Source organism: Globicephala melas, chromosome 3 (assembly GCF_963455315.2).
Source record: "Globicephala melas chromosome 3, mGloMel1.2, whole genome shotgun sequence".
NCBI lineage: Eukaryota > Metazoa > Chordata > Mammalia > Artiodactyla > Delphinidae > Globicephala > Globicephala melas.
Genome location: NC_083316.1, coordinates 35,360,386 through 35,379,919, shown reverse-complemented (window position 1 = coordinate 35,379,919; position 19,534 = coordinate 35,360,386). Strand labels below are relative to the sequence as shown.

The 19,534-nt window shown below is 38.3% G+C and overlaps 1 protein-coding gene across 1 annotated transcript in view; it reads right to left on the bottom strand.

Moving 5' to 3' along the window:
• The window catches only part of CCDC152 (coiled-coil domain containing 152), a 30,227-nt gene that overhangs the window by 1,471 nt on the left and 9,222 nt on the right, over positions 1-19,534 (bottom strand). The window contains exons 4-6 of the mRNA XM_060295746.1: positions 9,470-9,534; positions 5,968-6,070; positions 1,212-1,339 (exon numbers count right to left, since the gene is read on the bottom strand). Of these exons, the coding sequence (XP_060151729.1) occupies positions 1,212-1,339; positions 5,968-6,070; positions 9,470-9,534 (296 nt within the window). The remainder of the gene's footprint in view (positions 1-1,211; positions 1,340-5,967; positions 6,071-9,469; positions 9,535-19,534) is intronic.

Genomic DNA, 19,534 nt, shown 5'->3' with positions numbered 1-19,534 from the left:
CAGTCATATTTTTTGCAAAATCTTCCATTATAATTTTTCCTTCAGGTTGAATTTAATGTAGCCTCACTGTGAACTAAGAATAAACTCTGTGAGATTGTGTTCTGGTTTGGGGAGAGAAATGGATTATAGTTATAATGAAGATAAATAGCAAAGAGTTCTGTATATCAAACAACAAACTTGGGCTAGACCAGTGACCGGGCCAGGATGGCAAACAAAATGCACATTCCCAATCAGTGGATTAGAAGTTGATGGCCAATCTTGAAACACAGTCTATTTTATATCAGATGGCCATCCATCCCTCACTGTGGTTTGTGGGTACACTTGACCAGAAGGCAGGAACAGCATCAAAGAGCCTCGAAAGTCAACATCAGTCCCCTTTTGCTCAATAATTGTAGAATCTTCAACACTGTATCTCACCAAGCACCTCAGGATACCAAACTTTAAAGAACATGAAAACTAGGTTATCTTAACTAAGTAGGTGAATTCTAACAACGTAAGGTAAAGTGGGAGTCAAGCTGAGGGAAGAATGATGGAAAGGGAGATTAGAAGGATCTAGACAAAAATGTAAAGGGCAAATATATTGTCAAAATATCAATGTCTTTGAGATTCTGACATCTAATTAAACAACCAACTGAGAAGGCTTTTGACCCAAGAACCGGAACCTCAGCCTTTGAGATGCCCTATTTAAAGTCCCTTTAAAAAAATCTGGTTTGTCTGCCTCTATATTTCTACATATTTATTGGGAACAAATTAGTCTCTTTTTATTTTAAATAAAGAAAAAGAAATTTCCAGTTAGTTCACCAGGGTTCCACAATTTCTGCTGAGGAGAGAGTAATGTTTAGGATTAGAAACACTCTCCCCACAGCTGGAATGGTAGTCCTAGAAAGGCTGCATAGACTCAGCTGTAAAATGCAGGTAATATGAGTTATCTGTCTCTGCTGTCAGAGGAAAATACCCTCTCTGGAAACCAGGACCTTTTGAATGACTGAAGAGTCCCACCTTGAGGCCAAGTGCTGAAAGGCAGTGTAGCTAACAGTTGTCTGTACCAGGTTTAAGCATTGCATGTGATGGATGAAGAATGAGCATGTGTGAAGCCCTCTCACAGGGTTGTTTCTAATCCTGAAATTTATCTCACTCTGATGACAAATAACCAAAGTATGGCCTAGACTAAGGGATGCATCCTCAAATCTAGCAGAGCCTTAAACACTTACCTCTAGCTGTAGTTTGATTATTTCACTTTGTTTTTCCTTTTCTTGAGTTCTTAACTTTGCATTTAACTCTGAGATTTCCACCTCCTTTTTCTCTATCAGTTCTTTATTCTTTTCTTCACTTAATTCAACTGCATAAAAACATAAATTCATCTTAACATTTCAAAAATCTTAAAAGATTTTTTTTGAATTTTAAACAATCTACAAGAAAGTGGAATTTATTAATAAAAACATGTATTTTAGAAACTGTTTACATGCAGGGTAGCTTTTATATATTTTTAACAAGCCCCTGAAAAATGCTTGCGACGCAAAGGTTGCCCATTGAATGCTTTTGAATGAATAATTTGTACTCTTAAATATCTAGAGAATAATATTCTCTAAATGCCTAGAGAATAAATAGGAGATTTAATGGTTAAAGAGGGACACATCCTGGGTTCCTAGTTATAGAAGGCCTCAAATTACAGGATGACTAGAACTACATCAGCTTTTTCTGGCTCCCTCACCATTTCCCTTCATAAGCATTTTGTCCAATAAATTTCTTTGACTGTCTACTCCCATCTTGTCGGCTCCTTGGAGGACCTGAGCTAGCACAAGAAAACAGGTATGATGGGGCACTTACTGCTTTGTAAGAAACGAGGAAGCCATCATTAGTGGTATATGGAGTACTGGTAGTTCCTAGTACACAACGGGGGTCTGATTGCTGAAGATTTTACCAGAAGTAATCTGGGGGAAATGTCCTGGTGGAGGTGAATGCCTTGCAGGTGTAATAGTTCAGGCATTTGAAAGATAGAGGGAAACAATGCCCACAAAGACAGTAGAGTTGGAGAGTTACTGCTAAATTAAATTGACATCCTACTGAGGGATAATGAGAAACAGCTTTTAACAAGAATTTAACGATTTAAAGAATAGGTGTGGCTAATTATTAGAGAAATGCAAATCATAACTACAATGAGCTATCACCTCACACTGGTTAGAATGAGCATCATCAGAAAATCTACAAACAATAAATGCTGGAGAGGGTGTGGAGAAAAGTGAACCCTCTTGCACTGTTGGTGGGAATGTAAATTGATACAGCCACTATGGAGAACAGTATAGAGGGTCCTAAAACACTAAAATAGAACTACCATATGACCCAGCAATCCCACTACTGGGCATATACCCAGAGAAAACCATAATTCAAAAAGACACATGCACCCCAGTGTTCATTGCAGCACTATTTACAATAGCCAGGTCATGGAAGCAACCTAAATGCCCACTGACAGACAAATGGATAGAGAAGATGTGGTACATATATACAATGGTATATTACTCAGTCATAAAAAGGAATGAAATTGGGGCATTTGCAGAGACGTGGATGGACCTAGAGACTGTCTAGAGTAAAGAGTAAAGTAAGTCAGAAAGAGAAAAACAGGGCTTCCCTGGTGGCACAGTGGTTGAGAGTCTGCCTGCCGATGCAGGGGACACGGGTTCGTGCCCCGGTCCGGGAAGATCCCACATGCCACAGAGCAGCTGGGCCCGTGAGCCATGGCCGCTGAGCCTGCACGTCCAGAGCCTGTGCTCCACAACGGGAGAGGCCACAACAGTGAGAGGCCCGTGTACCGCAAAAAAAAAAAAAGAAAAAAAGAAAGAGAAAAACAAATATCGTATATTAATGCATATATGTGGAATCTAGAAAAATGGTACAGATGAATGGGTTTGCAAGGCAGAAATAGAGACACATGTAAAGAACAAACGTATGGACACCAAGGCGGGGGGATGGTGGTGGTGGGATGAATTGGGAGATTGGGATTGACATATATACACTAATATGTATAAAATAGGTAACTAATAAGAACCTGCTGTATAAAAAAAATAAAACTCAAGAAAAAAAAAGAGAAAAGGAAAACAAAACAAAACAAAAAGAATAGGTGTGAGAGCCAGAGGGACTCTTTGGTAGCTTACAAACAGACTCTCACCAACTCTAGTGGAAGAGCAGGTAGAGCTGAGCAACAGAAAATCTAATCATTAAAGTTGCAGAACTCCAGAGATGTTGAAATGTTCAGCCAAAACAGGTCTGCTATGCTAAATCAGGGTCCTAGTTGGGAACACCTAAGATCCTGAAAAATAGGACAGGAACATCTGGATAAACACCTGTGAGGATGCTGGCTGTGACAACTCCCCTAAATGCTCGGAAATTGCAGACCTACTTTTTCCTGTTAAGAACTAGCACTAACCTAGCTGATGAAAGATGCTGCAGAGGCTCCTCTCAGAAGATGCCCTTCCCTCCTCTTTTGGCTGCTAGGCCAATAACTAGGGTTAAAGTGCAGTATAACCTGGTTGGGGGAGTGCTGGGGCTGATAAGGGGGGAAAGTGATTATACCCCAGAGAGCCGCAAGAATTAGCTAGGTTGTATTGGAAAGAGCCATGTGAATACCCTTGAGAACAGACTTTGAGAGTGCTGGATAGAAGAAGACTGAAAGTAAGACTAGGTAAGCAAGAATTCATTGACTTGAAGATATATACTCTTTAGGGACAGGGGACATAATACCCTAGCAAGGACCTAGGATATGGGACAAACTCTGTTAGAGTAGCCTTAGACCTCTAGAGAAAGCCCTGGCCAAAGCTGAGTGAAGTGGGAATACCTGAGATGCCCTGGCAGATAGTAGAGAAAGGCATAAGGAGGCTCTCGAAAGTTGGCATGCTTGAGTGGATATGTTATGTGAGGCAAGATAACTCAGCAAAAGATCATGTTCCTTAGGAGGGCCCAGAAGACACACTATTAACCAAGACCACAAGGAATGTGCTGGTGAGAGAAAAACCAGCACCACCAAGAAGTTCAATGGTTGCTCTCATCTGCAAGCTTGGGCTGACAGAAGAGGTGGGTATAAAGTTGGGCTCATTAATATCTATGCGGATGGTGTCCCCCCTCCCCCACCAAGCTGTAGAAGCCAGATGATGGTGCTTAACTGCCAAAACCCAGGAGGCCACAATTATCATAATGAGCAGGAAGGTCAGAGAGCGGCCAAAGGGGCGTGATTTTCGACAGTTGTAGAGTTAGTTAATAGATGAGCAACCAAGCTGCTTAACACCTAGTACAAAAGAATCCAAATGGAGGAACAGGAGGCTGAGGGTACATGCCCCAGTTAAAAATTATTATCCTTTGCTCGGTTCCCCAGTCTGAACCACGTTTTTGGTCTAGAACCCGCTGGCTGAAAAGACACGGTTAGGTCCCTAGGAGGAAGAACATTTCAACAATCCCTCTTGTAGGTTTCTCCTGAGGAAGAAACATCCACAAGAACCATGGAGAACCTGCTACCTGAACTCCTATGGAGAAGTAGGTATGTGTAGTATAAGGAGGGGACAGTTGTGGCCATGAAAATGCATCTTTCAGATCTCCAGCTTCAGGGAACATAATTGGCTCATTGTCCTCATGACCATGTTTATGCTGAGCTCATGATTCCCAAGAGCTGCTCCTAGCCAGTGACTGAACTTGGCAGGGACACTAAGGCAGACTTGTTCCTGAGAGTTGCTGAACTTGGTTGATGGGCAAATTTGGCCCAACTTTGCTGAAACTTTCTTATAAGTGTGTCACAGTCTAAGACTTCTGCCCAACACACCTTCCTTTCTTCTCTTCTTCACAGAGGTTAGACCTGTATCATAAACCCACGGCTAACCCCGTCTCCCCCAGTTCCCTCCCTATCTACCCTCACAAATGTCTGCCTTAACAAACCTCTTGAATGTCTAATTCTGTCTAGGCATCTGCTTCTCAGAGAACCCAAAGAAACTGCAAAACTCTTTTCTAAAATGACTATAATTTTGTAGTCCCACTAGTAATGTATGAGGGCTCCAGTAGCTCCACATCCTCACCAACACTTGGTATTGATAGTTTTATAGAAGATTTTAGCAGTTCTAAGAGGTGCAATGTGGTATCTCATTGTGGTTTTAATTTGCATTTCCCTACTAACCAATTATGTTGAGTGTGTTTTCATGTGCTTACTTTTCATCCGTATTTCTCTGGGGAAGTGTCCAAATATTTTGCCCATTTCCTTACTGGGTTGTTTCACTTCTTATTGAGTTGTAAGAGTTCTTCATAGATTTTGGACATAAGTCCTTTATCAGCTATGCATTTGTAAGTATTATCTCCCTGTCTGTGGCCTGTCTTTTCATTTTCTTAACAGTGTTGAAGGACAGAAGTTAATAGTTTTGAAGAAGTTCAATTTAGAACTTTTTTTCTTTATTTTTTGTACTTTTTGTTTCTTTCTAAGAAATTGTGGCTAACTCAGGGTCACAAAGATTATCTTCTATGCTTTCTTCTACTTGTCTTATAGATGTAGGTTTACATTCAGACTTATCATACATTCCAAGTTAATTTTTGCATACGGTGTGCATCTAGGCTCATTAAGAAAGTTTTTAATACCTTTATGAAACCAGTTAACTCTCAACATAATTTCATGAGACTTTGCTGAAGGAAGAATATTTCATTAGTGAAATTATATTCAATATGCTGAGTATATAAATATCAAAGTTAACTATACATTTTATATTAATTTTACAATGATATTAACTATTTCACATTAAATAATGTTAAGTGCAAACTCCATGAGTCCAATTTCTAAGTGTTATAATTTATATCACATAAATATATATAAAGGAACAAAAACTAAATTCAAATGTGTCAAGGCAATGTTTATTCAGAATACTGGCAATTACTGAAAAAAGTTTATATATCTGTGTAAATTGTTTTATGGTATCTTAGAATTCAGTAAATTTTAAAACTTACCTTTTTTCTGCATATCTTGATAAAGTTTTGTTATTTCTGTCTTATGTCCCTCCTCTTTGATTTTCATTTCACTCATAAGTTTGGCAATACTATTCTTATATTCCTAAAGATTAAAATATACATTCATCCTTCAATTTGAGTATGTGTAGACAACTTTTGATTAATTAGAAAGATGAAATTTTCAGTTTATATTAATTTTTGGTATATAATCATATCTAGAGGGGAAAGATATTGTTCATTGTTTGAATGCTCAGCTTTGAGAAGGACCAATTTCTGGTCCAAGTAGATAGAGACCATCTAGAGACAATGATTTTTTTAAAAAATTTATTTATTTATGGCTGTGTTGGGTCTTCGTTTCTGTGCGAGGGCTTTCTCTAGTTGTGGCAAGCGGGGGCCACTCTTCATCGCGGTGCGTGGGCCTCTCACTATCGCGGCCTCTCTTGTTGCGGTGCACAGGCTCCAGACATGCAGGCTCAGTAGTTGTGGCGCACGGGCTTAGTTGCTCTGCGGCATGTGGGATCTTCCCAGATCAGGGCTCGAACCCGTGTGCCCTGCATCGGCAGGCAGACTCTCAACCACAGCGCCACCAGGGAAGCCCCCCCCCCTTTTTTTTTTTCGGTACGCGGGCCTCTCACTGTTGTGGCCTCTCCCGTTGCGGAGCACAGCCTCCGGACGCGCAGGCTCAGCGGCCATGGCTCACGGGCCCAGCCTCTCCGCGGCATGTGGGATCTTCCCAGACTGGGGCACGAACTCGTGTCCCCTGCATCGGCAGGCGGACTCTCAACCACTGCGCCACCAGGGAAGCCCTAGAGACAATGATTTTTTATCTTTGCCTCTGAATTCTCATCACTATGTTCAGAGCATATCATAGATGCTCAAAATATTTTGTTTAATTGTATGAATAAATGCCATGACAGCATTAAAATATGTCAAAAAAGCGCCAAAGCTATATTTTAAAGCCAACTTTAGGCACTGTTTGATGGTCTGTGCGCTTACCCTAATGTAGGATGAATCCCTTTGAATGTGGGCTGAATTTCTGTTTCTGAAAATTATATAAACATTCCTAATTCCCAGAAGGAGGTTAAGCATTACCTATGGTAAGGGTTACTTTTATGGGGAGGCTAAAGAAGGATGAATTTGGGGTTTGAGAAGTGCTCAACAGCCTCCTGAGGTTAGTTTCTTAGGTTGCTGAAGCATAGAAGTTATTTATTATGCTAATACGGAGAGTGGCATTGAGAGAGGTGTTGAGAGAGAAATCCTGCAAAGATAAAATTTACAATTTTTCCAGAGGTATGTTTCTACATAGAGAAACCACTTACAGGCAGGAGAAAAGGAAAGCAGGAAGAATAAAAGTGAGGTGGGATAGTAAGAAAGAGACAACGATCAAGGCAAGAGGCCCAGAAAAATCTCTAAACAGCATAAAAGCAGGGACTTTGTTTTTACTCACTGTTGTATTCCTAACTCCTAGTGTATATCCCTTGATATATATTTTTTGAATGAATGAGAGGGCAAATAAGAATTAAGTCAGAGGTTCTTAGCCTAGACCCAGTGAATAGCTCCTCTAGATTATCAAAAATTCAAGGGGATATAGTCAGGAGTCCTACTTGGGCTATGTTTTTTTGCCAGGCAACTTGGAGGAATGGCTGAACATATCCAACCATTGCCTTTGATTAAAGCTGGGCAGATGACTAAAGGGGTGACTCTCATAAACTGCTATTTTTCCTATGTTTGTATCTAGATTTCTACATGGGCAACTATAGAGTGCCTTTCATAAACTTCTCCTGACTCAGACGGTTGCATTAAGCAGTTGCTGCCCTGGGAAACCACAAGAGACAAATCTATGTATCTTTTCCCCATTGACTTTGCCACCTGAAATGTTCCCATTAATTTGGTAAGACCCAGGATTTTCACTGCAGCCTTGAGGCATAAGCCTATCCTAAATGTCTGGGCTGGGGCCAGGCTGTATCTAATTAGGTTCTTCTCCCCTAGTTTAGCCTGTGCTAGCCCCAAGGAGTCCAATCCTTTCTTCTTTTTAAGAGGACAAAGTTCCAACAAGTTATTCTTAGTTGCCTTCTTTTCATTTGCTTTCTGGGAACTTTAAATTCCAAGGGACAGCTTCTGGTTATATTTTTGTTCTTATAAAACTTAATAATTCTTAACATATTCCATAAATATGGCCGTTAAGTAACTCCTAAGTTTGTTTCTAGGGAGTGGTTCTCCATATGTTTTGGATGTGCCTGGAGGTTTTGTACTAGAGAATTTTCATTGGATTGAGGTGATCTTTAGTTTGCTTTGGACAGCGATTAATAAGTTCAGAATCTTGGATCATGGCATTTTTCTCTGTAATTCCCATCCCTCTGAAAATTCATAGTATTCTAGATAAAGCAGTATTCTATGATGACATTTTAGAAGAGAAAAGAGGCAAAAATTTTCCTCCTTTCACTCTGTCCCAGTTACACCCTGACTTCACATTTATTGTTGAACTCTAGAGGCAAGATATGAAAATGATGGAAAAATAAAGGAAACAGAGGAAAGGAAAAATAAAGGATGGGATATAATCCAGAGATATTTAAATTATTTCAAAATTGGTGATGAGAAGCTAAATTTTCCAAGAGCACAGTCGGATGCCATTCATTACTCCTGAGTATTACCCAGAAGCCCTGGAAGGGTTACAGAATTAGCCTGTATTTCTTCAAAGGCTCCCCAAGTGAAGAACCAGATTGAAATAGAGATGATCCTTCAAGTTGAAGTTCTAAGCTGGATACAGATCCAAGTTGAGTTTTGGAAATCTTAGGTCTGCCAGAGTTTGACATGTTGGCTCTTAGAAGATGAGAAAAAATTAGCATAATAAACTTCCCACAGGGCAGAGGGGTGGGAGCTTACATTTACTGAGGACCTTTTATGTTCTAGGTACTGTGTTTTATGTTCTATAATTGCCATCATGGCACTGCTCTTATAGGAGAGAAGAAAACATAGCAGAGGGTATGTTGGCCCTTGGGAGAAAATTAATTGGTGATCCACATAAAATGCTGTCTTCATTTAGATGGTACAATAAAATTGCAATAAATTACTCAAATCATAAATATTGAACACATTCACTTTATTATAAAAATGTTTTAAAGTGCTAATTGAGTATATTCTATAGTAAAAAGTCTGGCACTCCCATATATATTTACTCTAAAAATTTTGGCTGTCTTTTTTTTTTTTTGGCGGTACGCGGGCCTCTCACTGTTGTGGCCTCTCCCGTTGCGAAGCACAGGCTCCGGACGCGCAGGCTCAGCGGCCACAGCCCATGGGCCCAGCTGCTCCACGGCATGTGGGATCTTCCCAGACCGGGGCAAGAACCCGAGTCCCCTGCATCGGCAGGCAGACTCTCAACCACTGCGCCACCAGGGAAGCCCTTGGCTGTCTTTATTAATGAAAAAAACTACTTTATTTTTTCTAATTTGGAAAGACAATGCTCCACAGGGATCTGATTGAATATGAAGACACACAAACTCACCTGTTCATGAGTTTTTAACTTTTCTTTCATAAGATCAGCATTTCTTTTTAGTTGTTCATTTTCACCTGTGTAAAAAACATCAGTGAATATCCTAATATATAGAACTTTTAAATTAATATGGGAATATGTTTAACATTTCAAGTTTCCATTCATGTATGTATTCAACACATGCATACAGCATCAACTACACACCAGGCTCTGTGCATGACATTGGGAATGTTGAAACAAAAAAATTATTTCTCCTCAAAGAACTTACAGCCTAGTGGTGAGACAGATGTGTAAACAGTTATGATATGCTATGATAATTGCTCTGTAATGGCAGTGTGTCTGAAATATGGCGGGGAGCTGTGGAAGAAAAGCTTAGGTCAGCTTGAAGTCAGGAAAGGATTTGTAGAAGAGGAACCACTTGAGCTGAGACTTAAATGATAAGTTGGAGGAATGTGTTCCAGATACAGAAAACTGCACAGAAGACTTTGGGCTTGAGTGAATATAGCACATTTGGGAAAATTACAATTCAAATACAGTATTGTTGGAATGTAAATTTTAAGGAGAATGTGTTAAATAGGTTGGAGATGTAGCCTAATAGGAGGTAGACATATTCTATATGAATAACTTCGAATTTTATTTTATAGGTTACAGAATCATGAAAGAATTTTGAACAGTGAAGTGAAATGATTAGTTACATGTTAAAAAGATTATCCGGCAGTGCAGAGGATGAATGGGGGTGGGGGTTGACCCCAGAGGAATGGATATCAGTAACAAGTGATCAAGTAAGAAATAACAGGAGCCTAAATTAGGTCACTGGCAGTAGGAGACAAAAGGAAAATAAAGAACTATTTAGATGATAGAATTAACAGGAGACTTAGTGACCGATTGGATAGCAGAGGCAAAAGAGAAAAGGGAATGTTTGCTTTCTAGTTTTCTGATTTGAGTGGTTGAAAACTGTTCATTGGTTTGGGAAAAATTAAAAGAGGAAGATTTTTACGAGTGAAGTGATGAATCTAGATCTTTACCACACCAAATTTGAAATGCTTGAGGTATCCAGAAGAATATTTCTTGTAGGCTGAGAAACATTTAGAGGTGGCCAAAGGAAGACTATCCTATAAAGAAGACTAAGAAGAAGTGTCCAGAGACGCAGGTGAGGGTGTTACTAAGAAAAGAGAGTTTAAGGGGGTTATAATCAATGGCAATAAATGCAGTAAAAAGATAAAATGAAAGAACTTTGAATCTGAAAACTTTGGGAGATGTTCAATTGTTCTAAGTTGAAGACTAGGTGAAGGTAAGGAAATGGAGAGAGTGAGTGCAGACTATTCCCTTGAGATTGGATTGTAAAAGGAAAGAGTGAGGGTAATTGGAGGGAATAAACCCAAAGTCAAGAAAACTTTGTCTTGTTTGTTGAAAAGGTGGGAGAGATCTGAGTTGTTTAAGTGCTGAGAAGAATGGCCAATAGAAAGAGGGAAATGAAAGAGAGAAAAGAAGAGACAACTGAAGATGCAATATCCCAGAAGAGAGAGGTGAAGAGAGATGAAAGTTAAACCCATGCAGAGAAATAAACTTTGGATAAGAAGAAGGATTTTCTTTTTCCTAAGCTAATGAGGAAGGAAGGAAGGATATGCCTGTGTATGAATACATTGGAGGAAGTGCAGTGGGAAGCAGGGGTGGTAGATGACAGGAAATGAGGTAGTTTATACCTGACAGCTTTCATTTTTTTCTGTGATATAGAAAGTAAAGTAGGTTGAAAGAGAAAGAAACATTTGAAGTTGGGGGCTTAAAGGATGAAAATTTAAAAAGCCAAGATAAATTAAGGGTATAAGTGATACTGGGACTCAAAAATTAAAAGGAGTCTGCAGTGTATGATTTTTCACCAATAGCCTTCAGTAGTCTGCAGTGTATGATTTTTCACCAATAGCCTTCAGTAGCTGTAGCAATGTAAGTAATACAGTGTATGGTTGGATTGATCTGTATTTGAGGATTAGTATAGTTTGTATTGCAGAATGGGTGAGGGAAACAAAACTACTGTCAAAAGAGAAGATGAGTGATATCCTAAGCTAGAAAGAAAGGGAGGTTTTAGCTTTCAGCAACATTATTAAGCACCACAGTTGTATTTATATAATGCCTTTCCATGTAAAACTTAAATAAGAAAAAATGAAATTAATTAAAATGTAGTTTTGCATCTTTAATTTGTCCTACTGTTTCACACCTATCATAATTGACATTTTTTGTATATAACCAAAATGTTTCTCTTGATGAAGGATGATGGAGAAGGAGTGGTGCTTCACAGTTTTCTGTATTCACTCTTGTTAACCTCTAGGTGTTTTTAGGAAAATCAGATATACTTAGATCAGGAAAGAGCCAATCCTGGTATAGTGCGTGGTGAGAGTTCAAAATAGAGTCAGGATCTCTACCTGAGCCAGATATTAAAGGTGTTCAGAGCTAAAATTAGGCCAGAAGTAGGATTGGAGCCAGGACTGGAACTGGGAATCAGTATGAGATAGAGGTCAGGACTTGAGTTCAGTGCCCAACTGGGATCAGTGACAGGACTGAATGAGACATTAGACCTGGATAACAATAATTCCAAGTTCTGTATTATCCACACTCTGTCATATTCACAAAGTAACTTGCTGGGATATTGATTGGGATCACTTTGAATCTATAGAACAAGTTGGAAAGAACTGACATCTCGACAATATTGAATCTTCCTTTCCATGAACATGGACTTTCTCTTCATTTAGTTCTCCTTTGACTTACTGTATCAAAGTTTTGTAGTTTTTCTTATATATATCTTATACATATTTTGTTAGATTTATACCTAAGTATTTCATTTTGGGAGGTGCTAATGTAAATAGTATCGTGTTTTATTTTTAATTTTTAATTTAAAACAATTTATTTATTTATTTTTGGCTGTGTTGGGTCTTCGTTGCTGTGTGTGGGCTTTCTCTAGTTGCGGCGAGCGGGGGCTGCTCTTCGTTGTGGTGTGCGGGCTTCTTATTGCGGTGGCTTCTCTTGTTGCAGAGCATGGACTCTAGGTGCGCAGGTTTCAGTAGTTGTGGCTCAGAGCCTCTAGAGCACAGGCTCAGTAGTTGCAGTGCATGGGCTTAGTTGCTCCGTGGTATGTGGGATCTTTCCAGACCAGGGCTTGAACCCATGTCCCCTGCACTGGCAGGCGGATTCTTAACCACTGCACCACCAGGGAAGCCCCAAATACTGTGTTTTAAATTTCAAATTCCACTTGTTCATTGCTAGTATATAGGAAAACAATTGACCTTTGTATATTAATCTTGTATAGCTCAACCTTGCTGTAATCACTTAGTTCTAGAAGGTTTTTTTTTGTTGAATATTTTAGATTTTCCATGTAGATAATGATGTTATTTTTATTTTTTTGCGGTACGTGAGCCTATCACTACCGTGGCTTCTCCCGTTGCGGAGCACAGGCTCCGGATGCGCAGGCTCAGTGGCCATGGCTCACGGGCCCAGCCGCTCTGTGGCATGTGGGATCTTCCTGGACTGGGGCACGAACCCGCGTCCCCTGCATCAGCAGGCGGACTCCCAACCACTGTGCCATCAGGGAACCCCCCCATGACTCTTTTTGATTTATGGTTTTCTCAGGGTATATGCCCAGTAGTGGGATTGCTGGGTCGTATGGTAGTTCTGTTTTTAGTTTTTTAAGGAACCTCCATACTGTTCTCCATAGTGGCTGTATCAATTTACATTCCCACCAACAGTGCAAGAGGGTTCCCTTTTCTCCACACCCTCTCCAGCATTTATTGTTTGTAGATATTTTGATGATGGCCACTCTGATCATGTGTGAGGTGATACCTCGTAGTTTTGATTTGCATTTCTCTAATGATTAGTGATGTTGAGCATTCTTTCATGTGTTTGTTGGCAATCTGTATATCTTCTTTAGAGAAATGTCTTTTTAGGTCTTCTGCCCATTTTTGGATTGGGTTGTTTATTTTTTTGATATTGAGCTGCACGAGCTGCTTGTAAATTTTGGAGATTAATCCTTTGTCAGTTGCTTCATTTGCAAATATTTCCTCCCATTCTGAGGGTTGTCTTTTCGTTTTGTTTATGAAAACTCTCTATTCTTAAAGGTGCTTAAATATATCTTTTTTTTTTAGGTTTTACTTTTTTTTCTAACTTACCTTTCAAATTATGTTGATATTCAATGGTCTGTTGTAGCCCTTTTATCATATTATGAAGAGTAGCACATTCTAAAACATAAAAGATAAATTTATTTGAATATTATTTGCTTTCATTTTGGAATTATTATCTCAAAGTTGAGACACTTAAAATAATATTTAATTGACAATTATGAGACCTAATAAAGCAACCAGATATCTCAAAATAAATTATATAATAAATACCTTTTAATCACTCTTTAAGCACTCTTTAAGTCAAATGCACTCCAGGATTTAGTAATGAGTTTTCTAAGGCACGATAAACCCAGTATGTAGGGATTCCCCACCATGTGACTTAGCAACATCTGCCCTAGAAGTAAGGCACATTTGGACATGTCTGGAGAACTATGAGGTGTGTATCCAAGTGAATTTTCCATAAAAGAACATTCTAAGGAAAGAGAGTCAAGGAACATTAAGTTCTGTTCGAAAATAGAGCTGATGAGGTGTCATTTGGGAGAAAATAATGCTTTTCTTCCTCACTGTTCTCTAACCTGTCCTCTTTGCCTGAGTCCTAGAGCAAGGGAGTAGCAATAAAAGTAAAAACTCAGTGTGCTGAGTTACAAGGCATCAGCAACTTTGGTGCCAATGTCTTCTTGCATAATGGGAGATGGAACCTCCTTTGCAAGCATTAGTGCCCTGACATGTGCATATAAGCTTTCAGTATACCCTTGGTTATCACCAGCAACAGCTGATGGTAGCAACTTCTGTAACTTTAATCAGTCCACTTGGCTGTAAGCTCCAGGATAGCAGGGACTATTTTCTTTTTTACTATTTCTCCTTAGTACTTAGAACAGTTGTGGTCCATAATAGCCTTTCCATAAATATTTGTTAAGTCATTGATTGATTGACAGGCAATATCATAGTAAGAAAGGAATAAGTGGAGAAACTGTGGTGTGAAAATAATATTGTATTGATATTCAAAGTGCTTTGCCAATATTAAATCATTTAACCCTCTTAACCTTATGACATTGGTCCTAGTATTTGCCTCATTTTACATATGAGGAAATTGATACGCAGAAGTTTAGCAAATTATCCAAAGTTATAAATAGTAGATGGTAGAGCTACAACATCAACTCCAGCAGTCCAGCACCAAAGTCAATGATTCTAACTACTTTACTACCACCAAGAAGACCAGCGCAAGACCACTTCTTCAGAGTAATTTGAGTAGGTGGGAGGCCCTGGAAAGGGGGCAAGAACAGAGCCAGAGACAGACTCTGTGATAGTTATTGCTATCACATTTTTACTATAAATTTGAGAAACCCAGGTTGTACTAGTTTAAGTTTATAATTATACTAGCTAAATATATAATGATGAAAACTTCATAAAGAATAACAATATTTTTAAAAAGAAAGATTGGGGCAATTTCATTCTTATGTGCTTGGCTTAACAGCTAATAAATATGGAACCTTATGCTCTTTCTTTTTGTTTTAGAGGCCCACGGCCGATATTCAGGCACTATGCATTAGTGTGACACACTGACTAGTTTCCATTTTAGTTGGGTATCTGTTTTGATGGTTAAATATTAAATACCACATTTGTGTCTAACAATAAAAATTGTCTAGGTATAATAAAGTACTATTATTGAATGTTTACCCTGCCAGGCATTACACTAAGTACATTATAAACATCATAATCAGTATTCGATCTGATACTGAGAAGTTGGTATAATTACTGTGATTTTGCAAAGGGAGGAAGTCACCCATAGATGTCTGGTTACTTAACAAAGATTCCACAGTATATGGAAGGTCTAGTTTTTTTTTTTTTTTTTTTTAAACATCTTTATTGGAGCATAATTGCTTTACAATGGTATGTTACTCTCAGCTTCACAACAAAATGAATCAGTTATATATATACATATGTTCCCATATCTCTTCCCGCTTGCGTCACCCTCCCTCCCACCCTCCCTATCCCACCCCTCCAGGCGGTCACACAGCACCGAGCTGATCTCCCTGTGCTATGCGGCTGCTTCCCACTAGCTATCTACCTTACGTTTGGTAGTGTATACATGTCCATGCCTCTTTATTGCTTTGTCACCGTTTACCCTTCCCCCTCCCCATAGCCTCAAGTCCATTCTCTAGTAAGTCTGTGTCTTTATTCCTGTTTCACCCCTAGGTTTTTCATGACATTTTTTTTTTCTTAAATTCCATAAATATGTGTTAGCATACGGTATTTGTCTCTCTCTTTCTGACTTACTTCACTCTGTATGACAGACTCTAGGTCTATCCACCTCATTACAAATAGTTCAATTTCGTCTCTTTTTATGGCTGAGTAATATTCCATTGTATATATGTGCCATGTCTTCTTTATCCATTCATCCGATGATGGACACTTAGGTTGTTTCCATCTCTGGGCTATTGTAAATAGAGCTGCAATGAACATTTTGGTACATGACTCTTTTTGAATTATGGTTTTCTCAGGGTATATGCCCAGTAGTGGGATTGCTGGGTCATATGGTAGTTCTATTTGTAGCTTTTTAAGGAACCTCCATACTGTTCTCCACAGTGGCTGTATCAATTTACATTCCCACCAACAGTGTAAGAGGGTTCCCTTTTCTCCACACCCTCTCCAGCATTTATTGTTTCTAGATTTTTTGATGATGGCCATTCTGACTGGTGTGAGATGATATCTCATTGTAGTTTTGATTTGCATTTCTCTAATGATTAGTGATGTTGAGCATTCTTTCATGTGTTTGTTGGCAATCTGTATATCTTCTTTGGAGAAATGTCTATTTAGGTCTTCTGCCCATTTTTGGATTGGGTTGTTTGTTCTTTTGTTATTAAGCTGCATGAGCTGCTTATAAATTTTGGAGATTAATCCTTTGTCAGTTGCTTCATTTGCAAATATTTTCTCCCATTCTGAGGGTTGTCTTTTGGTCTTCTTTATGGTTTCCTTTGCTGCGCAAAAGCTTTTAAGTTTCATTAGGTCCCATTTGTTTACTTTTGTTTTTATTTCCATTTCTCTAGGAGGTGGGTCAAAAAGGATCTTGCTGTGATTTATGTCATAGAGTGTTCTGCCTATGTTTTCCTCTAAGAGTTTGATAGTTTCTGGCCTTACATTTAGGTCTTTAATCCATTTTGAGCTTATTTTTGTGTATGGTGTTAGGGAGTGATCTAATCTCATACTTTTACATGTACTTGTCCAGTTTTCCCAGCACCACTTATTGAAGAGGCTGTCCTTTCTCCACTGTACATTTCTGCCTCCTTTGTCAAAGATAAGGTGACCATATGTGCGTGGGTTTATCTCTGGGCTTTCTATCCTGTTCCATTGATCTATATTTCTGTTTTTGTGCCAGTACCATACTGTCTTGATTACTGTAGCTTTGTAGTATAGTCTGAAGTCAGGAAGCCTGATTCCTCCAGCTCCATTTTTCGTTCTCAAAATTGCTTTGGCTATTCGGGGTCTTTTGTGTTTCCATACAAATTGTGAGATTTTTTGTTCTAGTTCTGTGAAAAATGCCAGTGGTAGTTTCATAGGGATTGCATTGAATCTATAGATTGCTTTGGGTAGTAGAGTCATTTTCACAATGTTGATTCTTCCAATCCAAGAACATGGTATATCTCTCCATCTATTTGTATCATTTTTAATTTCTTTCATCAGTGTCTTATAATTTTCTGCATACAGGTCTTTTGTCTCCTTAGGTAGGTTTATTCCTAGGTATTTTATTCTTTTTGTTGCAATGGTAAATGGGAGTGTTTTCTTGATTTCACTTTCAGATTTTTCATCCTTAGTGTATAGGAATGCCAGAGATTTCTGTGCATTAATTTTGTATCCTGCTACTTTACCAAATTCATTGATTAGCTCTAGTAGTTTTCTGGTAGCATCTTTAGGGTTCTCTATGTATAGGATCATGTCATCTGCAAACAGTGACAGCTTTACTTCTTCTTTTCCGATTTGGATTCCTTTTATTTCCTTTTCTTCTCTGATTGCTGTGGCTAAAACTTCCAAAACTATGTTGAATAAGAGTGGTGAGAGTGGGCAACCTTGTCTTGTTCCTGATCTTAGTGGAAATGCTTTCAGTTTTTCACCATTGAGGACGATGTTGGCTGTGGGTTTGTCATATATGGCCTTTATTATGTTGAGGAAAGTTCCCTCTATGCCTATTTTCTGCAGGGGTTTTATCATAAATGGGTGTTGAATTTTGTCAAAAGCTTTCTCTGCATCTATTGAGATGATCATATGGTTTTTCTCCTTCAATTTGTTAATATGGTGTATCACGTTGATTGATTTGCGTATATTGAAGAATCCTTGCATTCCGTATATGGAAGGTCTAGTTTTGAACATAGGTTTTTCGCATTTCAAATCCTGTGCTCTTAATTCAGTACTTCCTCAGGAATTGTAGGATATGCTGATGAAACCATGAAATTTGGAATCAGAGGAACCAGATTAGAGTTTTCTTTACTTTGTAGCTATGACACACTGGGTAAGCTACTATTCTCATATATTAGACTGTTCTGACAAACAAATGAAAAAATATACTTTCTAAATTCACTCACAAATATTCAACATTGTTATTGTTACTATTTCTCTCCTGTGTCCCATAACAATTTGTATATATTGCTTTTCTCCATTGTTCACATTACATTTTAGTTATTTGTGGTTTCTCCCACTAGATAGTGAACTCTTTCAGGTAAAGATATTTATTTTGATATTCCTTGCTTCTAAAGTGGTAACTATTTCATAGGTGTTCAATAGTTTTTGTATTTATTAACTAACTGAAAGAACCAGTACTGTGAGGGGAGAATTCAAAACTTCACCTTTCAGTTAGAGGTCTTGCACTCAGTCTCCATGTTCTTTTTTCAACTACACTAATAGAAATGAAAGTATTTTGTAGAAGTTAAAATCTTTATGCAAGTATAAGGTTCTACTCCTCCCCATTCCCCCTCTACCTTCCCCACCACCAGCTCAGACAAAGTTCCCACCATCATCCATTTTTTTTCTCTTGCTGTTTCTCAGTAATAGAATGATGGTTAAGTGACAACTGACATTACCTACTTCATGTATGGTATACCTCAGTAATCAGCAAATTGAAAACAGAGCCCTGAAACTGAAAGTATACTGAATGTTCCCAAAATGTGTATTTTCAAATTTAGAACACAAGGTGGCTCTCTCAACACACCTTTTTTTTTTAAAAAAAAAAACAAAGGAAACTGGCTCAATAAGGAATTCTTCAAAAGGTATCAATAGAATACCATTCATTATTTTAGAATAATAGCTTTTAATTCTCTTTGCAAATCTTTACCTGCATTATCATTTCTGTTGGACTTTACAGTGTAATTTGAAGTATACTATCCTATCCAATTCTTAAAAACTAGAGCTCAGAATATTAAGCTACTGCTTATACTGTATAATTTAGTAAATCAGTGATTATTTTGAGGTCACATTTAGGCTCTATCATTAACAAGCAATTTGGGCATTAATATCTATTTCATAAAGCAGTTGTAAATATTAAATACAATTATGTATGAAAAGGTTTTTTTTTTTAATAGTATATGATCCTCAATATCAATATTATACCATCTTGAGCTGGCAAAGACATTGTTTATCTGGTATCAAGTGAAGAAAATAAAATATCAAGATATCATTCTTTATTGTTGAACAAGTCCAATCATTATATGTAGTTTGTTCTTCCTCTCTAAGTGAATTAGTACACATTTTGCTTTCTAAGATATCATTCTCACTTGTTCTTTCACTTCTACTGCGTATTATTCAGCAAAAAGGCCATTAGATTTAGAATAAGTATAACTGGATTTTAAAGAAGTATTTGATTATGTTTTTCAAGTAATACATACACATGAAACACAAGTTTAGTGAAAAGTGACTATCTCGCCAATCTCTGCCCCAAAACTAGCCAGTTTCCTTCCCATCAAAGCAAGCACTGTTACCGGGC